This window comes from Carassius auratus, chromosome 36, assembly GCF_003368295.1.
Source record: "Carassius auratus strain Wakin chromosome 36, ASM336829v1, whole genome shotgun sequence".
In the NCBI taxonomy this organism is placed as follows: Eukaryota; Metazoa; Chordata; class Actinopteri; order Cypriniformes; family Cyprinidae; genus Carassius; species Carassius auratus.
In genome coordinates this window covers 15319022-15335362 of record NC_039278.1, presented here as the reverse complement: position 1 = coordinate 15335362, position 16341 = coordinate 15319022, and the positions used below count along the sequence as shown (strand labels likewise).

Sequence of the window (16341 nt, the reverse complement as noted above, 5' to 3'; positions counted from 1 at the left end):
GCGACAGCAACAAGGAACCAAACTCTTGCTGCTGTATTTTGGACTAGCTGTAGTTTGTTTACCAAGCGTGCAGAACAACCACCCAATAAAGCATTACAATAATCTAACCTTGAGGTCATAAATGCATGGAATAACATTTCTGCATTTGACATTGAGAGCATAGGCCGTATTTTAGATATATTTTTGAGATGGAAAAATGCAGTTTTACAAATGCTAGAAACGTGGCTTTCTAAGGAAAGATTGCGATCAAGTAGCACACCTAGGTTCCTAACTGATGACGAAGAATTGACAGAGCAACCATCAAGTCTTAGACAGTGTTCTAGGTTATTACAAGCAGAGTTTTTAGGCCCTATGATTAACACCTCTGTTTTTTTGGAATTTATCAGTAAGAAATTACTCGTCATCCAGTTCTTTATATCGACTATGCATTCCATTAGTTTTTCAAATTGGTGTGTTTCACCGGGCCGTGAAGAAATATAGAGCTGAGTGTCATCAGCATAACAGTGAAAGCTAACACCATGTTTCCTGATTATATCTCCAAAGGGTAACATATAAAGCGTGAAGAGTAGCGGCCCTAGTACTGAGCCTTGAGGTACTCCATACTGTACTTGTTATCGATATAATACATCTTCATTCACTGCTACGAAAATAATATTGCAATCCTTAGTTATGCTTCCTAAAAATATATAAACCCCCCCCCCCCCTTAATATGGGTTATAAATATGCCCTGGACATTGCTTTATGAGCGTCACCCTGTCGAACGTTAACCCACGTGCTGAATCTTAGCGTGATAGTAAATCCACATTGATGTGTTTATCAGATACTCGTGCTTTTATAGCTGCTATCTGGGTCACACCAGCTTAAGTCCTGTGTTACATCTTTTCACTTCACCCTTCAGATCCGGCCTGTTAAAAAAAAAATCTCCATGAAACACACATTCATGAGTTTGAGGCCCGTCTTTGTTTTCGTGTGATGCTGCCCCCTGCTGGAGGTCATGTGTTTTTCGCCTCCTGCGAACAACCAGCGTGAATTTCCAAGACTTTTCAAGTGTATCTCAATCCGATGAGATGAGAAAGAGCTCAGCACAAGCGTTTATGTGCCTCCTGTCATGATTCTTGGCTCTAGTCGGTCACTAAAACACAAAGCTGTCATACCGAAGGGCCGTTTATTGGCTGTGTCCACTATATATCTCTCGCTTCACTGAGCCGGGGTCGCTCAGCCCTGAGAACCGCTTGCATGAAACCCTTTGGACCGAGTTGAAGCGTCCGGATTCATACGCCTTCATAATAGCAGCTTTACAGTGTTTCTCAGAGGGGTTTCGATCGTTTCCACCTCATGGGGAGTGAGAGGGGGGCAAAAAATAAATGAAAACACAACAGAGGGCATTTGTGAGAGCCTCAGTGTTCATTTCCTGCACAGAGAGCCGTAACTAATGAGTTCACTGCTGATCATCACAGTCTCTCTGCTCGAATCCATTTCGGTTTTAACATGCCATCGATCGGGGGGTGAATCTCAGGGCCCGGCTCTTGAAAAGCTTTTAAAGCCGTTCTAAATATGTATTCAAAACTCCTTTAATAGACAGGAAACAAGTGCAAGATCCGAAAATATGTCAAGTCTTGATATTAAATGCAAAAACAACATGTCTTACAAAATCACTAAACCATGTTTGAATAGGTTTCTAAGCTGTAACCATTAATAAATTTTACTTTACCACAATTTTTTTTTCATGTAATTATCTATAATTAATATCACATTATTTGTAATAATGATATTCTAATTAATTATAATACAACAATAATTATTAGTAACAAAACTGTAATAAATCAAAGGTTTTTAATTGGGAGTCGTATTAATTAATTTAAATTAATATGTTAGTATAAGCTATTAATATTTAATAACTTAAAAAAAGAAATTAATATTTAATAACTTAAAAAAGAAATTAATACTTTAATTGAGCAATGATGCAAAAAAGATTAAAACTAAATCGAATTACATATCAAATTATAAAAAATGATCAAAAGTGACAATAAAGATTTATAAATTAAGAAAAAATATTTCTGAATTCCTGAAGGAAAAGAAAAGATATATATATATATATATTTCTTTTTTTTTCCTTCAGGAATTCAGAAATATTTTTTCAAAGCAGAAACTAATAAAAAATTACAAAATGACTAAAAAAAGTGAAAATATAAAAAATAAAAGCTTATTAAAACTATTAATAGCACATAAATAATACTAAAATAACAGAAAAATATAATATGATGGATTATTGTGTAATGATATTGTTATTTTTTATATATATACCATGTCACTGAACGATTAATGTATTCAAATTGTATTTATTTGTGGTTCAACTACACAAAAACATATAGAAATTCTGTTTAATAATTTTTTATATGATATTGTAACGGAACAGTAAAGTACTTTAATGGTATGTTTTTTTTCATTTTCACTTTATGCAAATTCCACTTTTTTCTTGCACAATGAACCATTCATATCAGCAAAAAGATGCTTTGGATTAATAACTTTAACGTAGCGTATATTAGTTTTTTTTATGAGTCCAAATCTTCGAATACAGTGTTTTCTAAAAATGTCCATCACATCATTAAAGCACACTATTGGTACGTCAGTGTGACACACAGTGTGATCTCTTCGTCCTTGCTTTCTGTGTCCGAACCCCAATCTCTCAGCTCTTCAGATGTAAAGAAGGCCGTCCCAGCGGCGCTGTTATATATAGCAGTTTCTGGGACACGGCTGTTACTCTCATGATGAAGATGCCCTGGAAACTGTGCGTTTGGTTGAGGTTTTAGCACTGCGTCGCTCCTGCACACCTCACAGACTGTTATGTGGGAGGTATCTGAAGAAAAACATCTCTCCGGAGCTTAACCGCTTGCTTGGTTTTCTACAACCGAAGTCTTATGGTAGCAATTAGAAAGATAAACACTGCCCTCGTTTTCACACCGAGAGGCTCTGCATTTTAGTTTTGCATTTGTGTTTTTGTGTTTCATAACCTGCGAATCGTGCACATAGTATTCATACATCATTAATATTTAACCCGAAGTACCATGGTATTTGTTTACCAGAAAACATAGCATTACCATTTTATAATGCTCAGATTAATGTGCTGTTATTGTTGACTAAAACAAACATCATTATTACATTACAAACATTATTAAAAATAACTGAAATGCAGCTGAAATAAAATAAAATGTCAATATTAGATGACTTAAACGTAAAAAAAACTTTAGACATTTTGCCTTTTCTAAAGTTGAAGCACTAAAACTAAAGCTGAATAAAAAAAACTTTTAAAAAACATACTTAAACTACTATAGAAATATATATATATATATATTTCCATTGGTCTATTTTATTTTATTTTATTTTATTCTAAACTGTTTTCATTAAACACTTTCCTAGTCTTATTGTGAACAAAGCATGCTATTTTCTAAAGATAAATAAATAATATTTATATATTTGTCTTAATAATCATTTTATAAAGATATATATAAAATATGAAAAAAAAACTAATGCAAATGACAAAAGCACATACTAAAACTACTAAAACGGAAATAAACAACAAATTTATGCTGAACAGAAATATTTTTTAAAAATCAAAAGCATGCATGATTTTGTGAAACCAAGTCCTTACTCCATGTTTTCACACTGATAAGCATTGCATTGAAGTTTTGCATGTGTATTTGTGTGCATCGTAACCTGCTGGTCCTAGCACATGTGAAAGAAAGTATTAGCTGATGTGATCATGCATCTGAGAACACACTGCTGATTTCGATTAAGAGTGCATCGCTGAATGCGGCGAGCGAGCGGGACAGTCTCTTAGCGGGGAAACTTACATTACTGTAGTTCTGCCAGAAGCCTGAGTGACCGGTCACTGTTATCAGTTACATCACCTCATGATTGTGCTCGATCAGGGTGACCTTACAGGGACAGCTCTGAGGACGTCCAACAGATGGCAGCAGGTGCTTAAAACACCGATAAAGCAGACGTGAGGTCGTCTTCTTGATGGATCGATGAATATTGAAGGACGGGTTGATGGGAAATAAGAGCAGTCTTTTTGCAAATGTCAGCTGCAAACAATTAGAGTAATTTAGATGAGTGTGTTTCTGAGTCACTGATAATGGGGAGAAAAACACAGACTGCTAAATTTATTTGTTTTCCTAATTATGTTCAGTGCTAAATCTCTTTTTTTTTTTTTTTTACATACTTTTTCATCATAATTTTGTTTTCATTATTATTATTATTATTATTATTATTATTATTATTATTATTATTATTATTATTATTATTATTATGCATTTTATATATTCATCTTTATTCAGTGCTTATATATATGTCCATTAAACAATTTCCTGGTCTCATGGACTTTATCATAATGACAATAATAATAATAATAATAATAATAATAATAATGAAAAAAATTAAATTAATAATAAAAGTAAAAAGAATCATAATATTAAAATAATAATAATAATAATGATAATTGTCGTCTTATATTAAGGTATTTAGAAGATAGGAGGCAACTATCATGATATTTAACCAATTAATAAAAAAATTATATATATATAATTTCAGCAGATTATCTCCCAAAACCAGTGTTGAAATTATCTAAAAATGAATAAAGATAAATTTTAGGTTTTTGTTGGCATCTTTATTACGTATGTAATAATTTATAGGTTCGTATATGAGCTGTAATGCTCCCTAACTATTATGACCTTTGACCCCTCTGTCTCTTTTTCCGCAGGGCTTCAGAGGAAGCCGCCTCATGAGGAAGTGTGAACGGTGAAAAGGTGAAAGGTCAGAGGTCAGGATGACGACAGTAGCCGCAGAATACGAACACATGGACATCCAGCAGCAGTACCAGGAAAGTGTGAACAACCGCTGGGAAGACGAATGGGACAATGAGAACAGCTCGGCCCGATTGTTCGAGCGCTCGCGCATCAAGGCTCTGGCGGGTGAGTCCAAATCACAAAGTCCATCTGTGATGACGTCAGATGATACATGAGGTTTGAATAGACGAGCCTGACCTTTGTCGGAGCTTGAAAGCTGTAGTTATCAACAAAGAGCGGTAATTATTATCAGCAGAAGTGTTTTGTTCCTTGCTGTCCTCAGCTATTCAGCGTTCTTGGCTTTGAAAAGCTGTAACTAGTGCTTGATAAACTGCCGCCCACTCGCACATGACATGCAGTGATTTCGTGTGGGAGAGCAGAGAGAAAGTGGGCGTGAGTTCACACTTTCTCTGCTCCTTCTGAAGCTCCCACACCGTTTCTGATTCACAGCGAAGCCCTCGAGTCCAGCTCTACGGGAAACTGAACAGGTTACATAAAATCAGTGTGGAGATGGATGATCGCATATGCATTTCCTGTGAATGCTGATGTAGGAAGGGTTTCTTAATTGTCTCAGAGCATACCAGTGGTAAAGTAAAATCACCTTTTGTAGGGTGGTTGCACACTTGATGTATGCATGATGGAGCATTTGATGAATGATGCATTTTAAGGGTGTTTTTTGAGGCATTCCAACTGGACCCAAATTATTATAATTTCTGTTTATTTTATTTTATTTTTGCACACTTCCCTGGTTTTATTGTGACTTATTTATTTACTTTTAATTTAAAAAATAAATAAAATAAAATAAGAATTAAAAATTATTATATAAATATAGTCTTAATCATATTTCATTTGCTTTGTCATTTTTAAAATGTCATAATTGTTCCCTCTTTTCTGGTTAAAAAATAAAATAAAATAAAAAATTAATTTAAATTTTAATTTTAATTTTAATTTAATTAAGAAATACAAATAATTATATAAATATAGTCTTAATCATCTTTCATTTGCTTTTGTCATTTTTAAAATGTCATAATTGTTCTCTCTTTGCTGGTTAAAATAAAATAAAATAAAATAAAATAAAATTAAATTAAATTAAATTAATTTAATTTAAATTAAATTAAATTAAATTAAATTAAATTAAATTAAATAGTGGTTGGGAAAAGACTTTTTGAAAAAGTCTCTTCTGCTCACCAAGGCTGCATTTATTTGATTAAAAATACAGTAAAATTTGTAATATTGTGAAATATTATTAGAGTTTAAAATGACTTTTTTCTATGTGAATATATAATAAAATGTAATTTATTTCTGTGATGCTCCGCTGTATTTTCAGCATCATTCCTCCAGTCTTCAGTGTCACATGATCTTCAGAAATCATTCGATTTTTGAGGAAACATGATTATTTCATAAATATAATGCATATTTTCTTATTAAAAATATACATTTCTTTAATCCTCAGGGGGGGTTCGGGCTTTGATTAGGACATTTAGACCCCCAGCACCTCTCCGTATTTCTCACTGTGGTTTTTCGCTGTATTTCTTTCCTCATATGATTAATTCCCGTAATATCTTGGATGGCAGTAGCATTTTTCCCTCTTCTGTTTTCCATCATGTTCTCCTGCGTTTGAGTTGCTGTGTTTACAGAGGTGTGATGTTGTTTATGAGCCGAGCATTAATGTTACTCTCTCGGGGTGGCAGAGTTTAAACAGACTGGCTTTAATGAACGAGCCTCTCTGAGACTTCAGGACTGAGGAACATAAAACAAGATGTAAAAATATTAAACCTTTTCCTCTCTCTCTTGCTGCCAACAACCACAAACCGTTTCTGGAGTTTGCATTCCAGTAAGCATCCTACGTCTCACGTGATTGTGTTTTCCTGCATTCCTGTGCAGCCGAGCATACGCCGCCTTCGCTCTCTCATGGAAGCAGGAATAATGCTCAAGAAAGAGACACGAAGCATGTGTTAGGTGAAGTGTGTGGTTATTTAAATACAGTTCTACCCCTTTTTAATATGCAGATTCATTGAGAGTTACTAAAATAGGATGATTTCCTGAAGAGTGTAACACTTTGACTCTGTGTTAACTTCAAAACATTGATCTAATAGTTTGAACAAGCCTGAAGCAGGCAGCATTAGCTCAACCAATGGCATTAGTTTGGGGGCGGGACTATCTACTCCTCCAACCAATAGCAGTGAATTCTGTTTATTGATACTAGTGTAGCACCAGATCATTTAGTATCACTTATATACTATTATATACTATTACCTGTGCATCTTAGAATTGAGTATAAGAATATAAGATGCGTTTATGGTATGAATCTGTGGGTTGCCTTGTCTTCTATGTCATTGTTTGTTCAGCACTTCCATCAGCCGTGCTTGCTGTTTTTAAATGTGCTATGTAAATAAAACAAACTTGAAACTATTACAGTTTTTATTCATATTTTGAATATTTTATAAATTTTTTATATTTTTTAGTTTTCATTTTAATTCTAGTTAATTTTAGTACATTTAAATTTAATTTTCTTCTTTTTAATTATTGTATAGATTTAATTAAATTTTTTTTTACTGTTAATATATTTGAGTTTTAATTTAATTTAGTAATTTTAGTGCTTCAACTTTCTATTTCTTTGTTTAGTTTTTCATTTAATATATATATATATATATATATATATATATATATATATATATATATATATATATATATATATATATATATATATATATAATAAGTTTGTCATCTACTCTTTAGATTTTATTTAATTTTATTTGAGCTTAATTAACAACATCTAAAGAAAGTGTTGCACCAAAAGCAATTATTTACCAAAAACAAAAAAGTTGCAATTTAGTTATAAACAGAAACATAAAATAAAGGTTTTAAAATAAAGTTTAGATGCGGTTCATTTTTCTAAAATAGTTTGGCAAGCATTATTTTGCACAAATCTTTATTATGATTTTTATTTTGCTTTTGCCTTGGCCCAGTACTCACTGTAGAATTGTTTTCATTGGTTAGCAAACCTTATATTTTCCTCAGAAGGTGTAACGGTCTATATTTACATATTAATAGGATAGAGCCAGAGTTGTGTTTGCTCTTTGCTGTCTCATCAGACTGAGATGGGCTCAGATGGGAAGTCAGATATCACACCGGCGTGGTTCACTCCCAGAGCTCTGATAAGTCAGGAATCCCCCCCGCAGCAGTCGGCATACCACACTAATGTGGACCATGTGCTGGAGCATGAGAGGGGCCCGCGCTCCAAAATACAGCCTACGGTCCAGGGGCGCCAGATTGAGCAAAACCACCCATTTCATTGTGTTAGGAGAAGAAACCTAGTCTCTTTACTCCAAACACAAGCATATGTGGGAATTATCACTGATTGAGTCTGACACTTTTGCGAAGGTTTTGGTCAACTCAATGACCTCTGCAGATATCTGCTGTAGTCATAGATGGATGGATGGATAGATATACAAATTGGTTGGTAGTTTGGCAGATGAATAGTTGGGTAGATAGTTTGGCGGGATGGGTAGATAGTTGGGTAGATACATAGAAAGTTTGCCAGATAAATAGTTGGGTAGATAGATAAATATTTGGATGGACAGTCTGGTAGATAGATAGTTGGATAGATAGGTAGATATTTATGCATGTCGATAGATGGTAGATAGGTAGATAATGTGGTAGCTGGATAGTAGGTTATATAGTTGGGTAGATGGTTGGCTGGGTAGTTGGGCAGATACAAGGTTAAACAGATGGATAGTTGAGTAGATAGTTTTGTAGATGGATAGTTGGGTAGTTGTGTGGTTAGTTGGGCAGATAAAAGGTTGAATAGATGAATAGTTGGGTAGATAATTTGGTAGATGGATAGTTGGGTAGATAATTGGGTGGTTAGTTGGACAGATAAAAGGTTGAATAGATGAATAGTTGGGTAGCTAATTTGGTAGATGGATAGTTAGTTGGAAAGATAAAAGGTTGAATAGATGAATAGTTGGGTAGATAATTTGGTAGATGGATAGTTGGGGGGTTAGTTGGACAGATAAAAGGTTGAATAGATGAATAGTTGGGTAGATAATTTGGTAGATGGATAGTTGGGTAGTTAGTTGGACAGATAAAAGGTTGAATATATGAATAGTTGGGTAGATAATTTGGTAGATGGATAGTTGGGTGGTTAGTTGGACAGATAAAAGGTTGAATATATGAATAGTTGGGTAGATAATTTGGTAGATGGTTAGTTGGGTGGTTAGTTGGACAGATAAAAGGTTGAATATATGAATAGTTGGGTAGATAATTTGGTAGATGGATAGTTGGGTAGATAATTTGGTAGATGGATAATTGGGTAGATAGTTGGGTGGTTAGTTGGACAGATAAAAGGTTGAATAGATGAATAGTTGGGTAGATAATTTGGTAGATGGACAGTTGGGTAGATAGTTGGGTAGTTGGGTGAGTAGCTGGGCAGATACAAGGATGAATAGATTGATAGTTGGGTAGACAGGTAAATAATTGAATGTATAGTTGGATAGATGGGTAGATATATAAATGGGTAGATAGTTAGGTGTGTAGTTGGGCAGATGGATAGTTGTCATTATAAATAGTTGGATAGATGGGTAGATATTTGTGTGAGTAGATAGTCTGGTAGATGGATAGCTGGGCGGATAGTTAGATAGTTGGATATATGGGCGGGTAGTTGGGCAGATACAGGGTTTAGATGCATAGTTGGGAAGACATGTAAATAACTGGATGGATAGTTGGATAGATGGGTAGATATATAGATAGTTAGGTGGGAAGTTGGGCAGATGGATAGTTGGGTAGATAGATAAAGGCATGTAGCTTTATTGTGTAACACAGAATTAATGCTGTCGTCATGAATTATTAATTAAGGCCCTTCGGTTGCCTAGTTTCTCACACACACTCAGGGTTTTATCAAGTATTGGTTTGTGGGCCAGTGTACTAGTATTCCACCAATGAAACGCGAGCATCTGAATTATTGACGTGTCGTGAAATATAAATGAGCTGGTCGTGGGTCTGCTCGAGTGACTGCTGCTCCGTCGAGCAAAACTCACTTCAGCCGCTCTGTAATATCTAAACACGTCCTTACGCATTGTGTACGCACTGTGACTTTTGAGTTTTCTTATTGCAATTTTCTGAGCGAAATATCTGTATTTCCCAAAGCTGCAGAGAGCGTTTCATCTAATGTAATTGTAGGATGAAGTCTGAGTTAAGGAATGTCCTGGTTTGCGTGTTTGTACGGCGGTTCATCTCATAATACAACAGAAACACCCACAGACCCCCTGTCCTTCCCCTTTCCTTCCTTTGCGGAGTTTGTCGGCCAGATGTCTGTGAAATCACCACACTTAAAGCTTTATGAACGCATTAGATCACTGTCATACTTACAAACACTCTGTATCCAGAAATTGTCAGCTGTTAAATGGATTGGCTCTGCTGAAATCAGCACATTCGAGTTCGGTGTCAAATCAGAGCAGTTGTGTTGCGTTACAACAGGCTCCCGCTGGAATTGTGGGATTGTGCAAGTATATGTTTTTAAGATCACAGCGAAGCATCATGTGAAATTTCACAGAAAATTGTTCCTTCGTTGACTTGCCAAAGAGTTGTCTCAGCGCCAACAGAAACACACACTTACATACATTTATCCCGCTATGAGTGAAAAACAACACATCTGAAATGCATTTGTGCTTCTCGACGTTCATGGTCAGTTTGCACGTAGTGCATGTAGAAATACTGCTATTGATTAAAGCCTGGGATCCTGTGTAATGGTAGTCCTCTTAGTGGTTTGATGTGGATTAACAAGACTAGACTTACTAGACTAGATCATTTCAGAAACTCTATTTAATGTAATTTGACCATTTTATCCATAAATCCATCAATATTTTATCCAAATCTAGAGATTTTGTTTTGAACCAGTAAGCCACGACCTCAACTCTAGCATCATGATGACATCTTTTGCAAGCAAGCATTACATTTATACTTCAGAAACAGTAAAAAATTAAGTTTTTATATTTAATAAATAAATGAATACATTTATATTTAATAATATTTTTTATTTAATATAAAAAAAAATTATAATTAAATTTTATAAATTATTATTTTTTCATTATTTTTAAATGTTAAATAGGTTTTAAGACCTATTTAACATTATTAAATCATATATTTGTGTAATAATATAATCTTAAAATAATATAATATTATTAACTCTCTCAACACACACACATGCTCTTCAGTATTTTTTTAAATATTTGTACACATTTATAAAAAAATATAAATTTTCCGTCTTTTTCAACATCACAATTACTTTTTTTTTTTTTTTTTTAAACATGTTTTTTTATAACAAATTTTTGTAATAATTTTATTATTATTACATTTGACACATTTATTAAAAACGTCCATTTATTTCGTCATAAAAAAAAAATCATATAATAAACATATTTATCAGTGGGAATATTGCAAGAAAGCATCACATTTTCTTCAGAAATTGTAAAAAATCTACTTTTACATATACTTTTATCTTTATTTTAATTTTTTAAGAAGTTTTATTTTTGAAAAGTATCATATATAATATCTTAAATCAATATTAATATATTTAAAAGTCCCTTTTATTTTATTTGATTGAGTGGTTTCATCGCTCCTCTGCAGCGAGTGACTACACATCTTCCAGGAAGCATCTCCTCCCTCGTCTCTCTGCTGTGAGGGGAGGAGAACCCCAATCTGAGGGCCGTTTATCACAGAGCGAGGGATGAATTGAGCTCAGACAGAGAACAGAAGTGCAAACAGAGGTGAATTAAGAGCGCCGCTGGCTCCAGGGGCAGCGGAGAACACGTGGACGCCTTGTGACTTCACAATGACAGCACTGACTGTGTTTCTGCACAGATATCCCTCTCACTGCGGACCCAGATCACCCAAACCACCTCCAGGTCTCAATCTCACGCTAGACGCACTGAGGAATAACTAAACATCTGTTCAGTTTGGAAATACAGGATCATGGGACACATTTGGTTACATTATAGCTCATCTCATGGTTCCTTGAGGATGCTGACTTATGTGTGTCTCGCTCTTAAGAGAAAGAAAATAATAGTATTTTTCCAGTTCGTAAAATATTTGGTTCAGTGGTGTTATTGTTAAATAAAACTAAGACGAGAACTATTAAAAATAGAGTAAGACTTTATAATGAAGTTTCTTTAGTTCATGTTAGTTCATGCATTTACTTACAAATAATGAACAATACATTTATTACAGTATTTAATTAAATACTGAGTCAATGAAAATACAGTCTTTGTGTTCATATTTATCCACACTGCATTAAGTAATGTTAGCAAGCTTAACTAATTTTAATGATGCATTAGTAAATGTTGAAATTTAAATGAAATATGATGAATAAATGCTGTAGAAGTATTGTTTATTCTTAGTTTATGTTTACTTAAAAATAGGTTTTGGTAATTAAATTGAGTAAAATAAAAATATAAGATGAAAAACTTAAACTTAAAAAAAAATAAATGTAAATGAAAATAAAAAATGTTGCCGAAAACCAAATAAGATTGTAGTAATAAAAAAAATCAAATTAAAATAAATTAAAAACTAAAAATATTTAAAAAAAAATTTTAAATACAGAAGCACATAAATAACTAAAACTGAAATAATTAGTTAAAACGAAGTATATAACAATACTAATTATAAGATAACATATAATATATAATAGAAATATAACAGAAACACCTAAAAAAATTTAAACTTAAAACTTACTAGTGTTCAAGCAACAGTCTACTTTATTACTAAGAGTAAAACTCAAGAAAAAAAAAGATTTTTTTTTGACCAAACCACATAACAAAATAAAAAAACTTAAAACCCTGTTATGTTAGTATTCTAAAATATTAAAATATTTATTTTTTGGAATCAGAAAGAAAATGATATAAACCTGTTGCTGCAGTAAGCAAAAACAAATACTCCCAGAAGAAGAAAACACATTTTATTGTTTGATTTACAGCATTTCATGCAGCGCTATACTCCCATAAAACTCTTGTATAAATATCCAGCGTGGCTCTTAATTCACCTTTTGGGGGGCTTTGCATAATCCTGCATTTTATCATGTTTAAGCTATGTAAAGAAAAGCAGAAGTGTGCTGTTTGCTGTCATGAAAGTTTGAGTTGGGTCTCCTGAGTGTTTATTACTCCTGACACAGCCGTGCGAGATTCCTGAACGGGAATTAGCAGATATTTGTTTTGCAGCGGTGTGCAATTCAATAGCCAAACTCTGAGAAGTAGTTCAAAGTCTGCATTCATGGCAGCACGTCTCCTCACCTTGCAAACAGATGGACGGCAGGGGAGAAGAAACAGGAGGAGATGGGGAGGACAAATAAGCCGGAGGGGTTGCAAACAGGATTTTAGGGAGGATGCATTAAGTCTGACATTCCAAGAATGCCGTTCCGCGTTTCTTATGCAACTTTGATTTCTATTGCATGACCTAAAAAACAATGCATGGAAATATGCCGACTTCCTGCTCGACCTCCACCCCCCTGATCTTCACCGGAGACTTGGTTTGGTCCGTCTCCTCCTCTTCTTTCATTGTAATGAGGCGGTGACATCATCTGGAAACACACTGGCCGGGCTGCTGATGAAATTACAACCCTTCTGCCCTCCTCTTGTGCTCCGTGAAAGGTGTCTCGCAGATTCAGAGCGGGTCTCGAGCTGGAAGGGTTGTATGACAGGAGGAGGGGCGTTTGAGTGCTTGAGGTTGGAGGGAGACGTTGCTTTTGAATGGACGGAGTGGGAAGACGAACAACCGGAGAGACAGCAGCATGCACGTCTCCTCTAAACCAGACCGGTTGAGAACATCAGACTGGGACGAAAACCTTTGGCTTTTTGGATAACTCCCATTACAAGCTCCATTCCCGCTGTTGTGCCGTCCAATTCCGCCGTTTCCTGGGAGGTTGCAAGGAAATAGTTTCTCTCTCGGTCAGGGATCATGGATTTGGAGTGGGCGTCTGGGGGCCCTGAGGGCTTCTACCAGGAGCCCAGCTTCCCCACGCAAATGCCCTTCAACTACAACCAGCTCGAGGGCCGTTTCAAGCAGCTGCAAGGTAAGATGCATCCGTTTACAGCACTGTTAGAAAGGAGATCCATGGGCTTCCTACAGCGCAGACTTGTGTTATATACACTTTATTGTTGTTGATGCTTCAATGCAGAACTTTTTACATCCATGAAATATAAAAGGTTCTTTGGGAAACCAAAAATCTTATTTTGCACACTTGGAATCTTTCTATTTCACAAAATGTTCTTCATAGTGGAACAAGGTTCAAACGTTCTCCACACTAAGAAAAAATGGTTCTCTGCAAGGTTCTATGGGGAAACCAAAAATCCATTTGGAATCTTTATTTTGGAATCTTTAAACGCTCTTGGCAACTTTAAATCTTTTAAGAATTTAAAAGGATTTCAAAGGTGTTTTCAAACTTGAACCCTTACTTTGCATTCTTTAAAATCTATGGAATTTAAACGTTCCACAAAAGGTTCTTTATAGTGCCAAAAAATGGTTCTTCTAAGATCGAGTCACTAAAAGGTCTACTGGAGGCATTATTTTTTAAAAGTGTAGATGAAAGCCGCTACACAGCGGCTGTGGTTTACTCTCCTCCATAATCCTCTCAAAAACGGGGGTGTCTGGTGGAATTGGGAGTTTCAGACTGGATTAGTGGAATGGATTTAAGACATTCCCTCCAAAAAGGCTTTCCCCCCCTTTTTTTCCTTACATGCTTCTCATGCAAACGTTCTACCTTTACGCTCGGCTTCCCTTCCCCAAAAACACCCGGGAGTCAATAAGGGGGCAGCTCGCCCTGAATGGGCCGTCATGGACAACAATGGAAAACCCGGGAAGGTGGGAGTGGTTGTTTTGTTCTGCTGACTCTGTGAGTGATAGTGGCATGTTTCTAAATGCTGCCGCTTCATATGCATTTAAAATGCGACTGCTAATGAGTGCAGCCGATAGTGTTTGTTTTTGTTGTTTCTTTTTGATTAAATAGTTGGACGAAGCAGTTGCATTGTTCCGTGCATTGACTGTTATGGACAGTGCAACACTTAATGCTTCCATTGCATTCACCAAACTGGTATGCAGCATAGAAATTAGGTTTTAGATATAGTCGATCAATAGATGTGTGCCAAGCGTTTTCCCCTTCACACACTAAGCATTTCACACATTTACGCCATTGCTCTCGTTTGCTGTCACTGTAGTGCAGATGTTTCCCCAGAGCTTTGGGGTTTTGTTTGAGTGTCATTTAATGCTTCTACATATTATTTCTCATAACCCAAGTATGCATTTGAAGAGTCACATGTGCATGATGATATAGCACAAGTATGAATCAACTATTTAATGAGCGACTCCGATATGAGTTCATAACCATTCGTTGATGAATCACATCCCATTTTGAGGTCGAGGAGATGGGCTTCAACAGAAATGCAATCAAGCTTTTGTAACTAACGAGTCTGTTTATATTCCATTTATGGATTTAACAGATGCTTTCATCCCCCCAAAATGAGTTTGCGTTTGGCTAATCTTTAACTTCGATTCGCCCTGCCCTTCCTTTATGTAGTTTAGTGATGAAAACTCACACTTTTACCTGTGATATGACAGATTTGGGCTTGTAAATAACTTAATGTGGTAGGTTTGAGATGAACCGTATTGCTGCCACAACCCTGTGCATTTTAAATACTTTAAACTTTGTCATGCACTTTACAAAGTCTTGAAAGACTCATTATTTCAGTCATTTTACTTCAAAAATGACACGTTTACACGATAAAAAGTACTTTTTTAACTTCGTAAATATGCAAGCATCCTTAAATCAAGATATTTTATACTTGAGATGCAATGGCTGAATATAAGCTAAATATAAAGTGTTATTTATGCTTAAAACAAGAACAAATATTTGCCATTTGCGTCAGAAAAACATAAAATCAAATGTAAAACAAGATCATTTTTCTGACTTCCAATTTTTTGGCTTGGTTTTCTAATTAATGGATGGTTTTAAGTCTTTATGACTTAGTGTCTTTATGCTTAAAACGATAAAAATATCTGCCAGTGGGGTCAGAAAAAAGATCTTGTTGATTCTTTTGACCCCATTAACAGATATTTAATCTTGTTTTAAGCATAAATTCACTTCATTTTTATAGAGCTTTCAGAAAAAAGTCATTTTGCATCTTAAGTAAACGTGTCTTCACTTAATAATGTTTCGATATTTATAACAGAATTTTTTTTTTTGCATTGTGTAGACTGCATTTGGTTTCATACTGACATGTAGCATTTGTTCCTCAGCTCTGATGGATTGATATTAAGTCAAAAGTTGCAAATATTTGGGCAAGTTTTATGATGCATCGCTCACTACACAAGAGCATTCTTCAAACCCTCCAGACACCAGAGATTTGCCAATATAAATGACAGATTCTTGGACTTGTGCTTGCTCTATTGTGGACGAGCTTCAATAGTCTAAACACATGATCCTGGCAGAGTCTATTCCACAGATAGTTTA

The 16341-nt window shown here is 35.0% G+C and overlaps 1 protein-coding gene across 2 annotated transcripts in view; it reads left to right on the top strand.

Moving 5' to 3' along the window:
• Positions 1–16341, top strand: part of LOC113055388 (spectrin beta chain, non-erythrocytic 1) — a 90034-nt gene that overhangs the window by 16208 nt on the left and 57485 nt on the right. Inside the window, exon 2 of one of the 2 annotated variants that reach the window (XM_026221671.1) lies at positions 4760–4970. In XM_026221671.1, the coding sequence (XP_026077456.1) occupies positions 4826–4970 (145 nt within the window). In that variant the 5' untranslated portion in view covers positions 4760–4825. Of the gene's footprint in view, positions 1–4759; positions 4971–13418; positions 13909–16341 lie in introns of those variants that run through there. The other variant, XM_026221672.1, reaches the window with a different exon arrangement.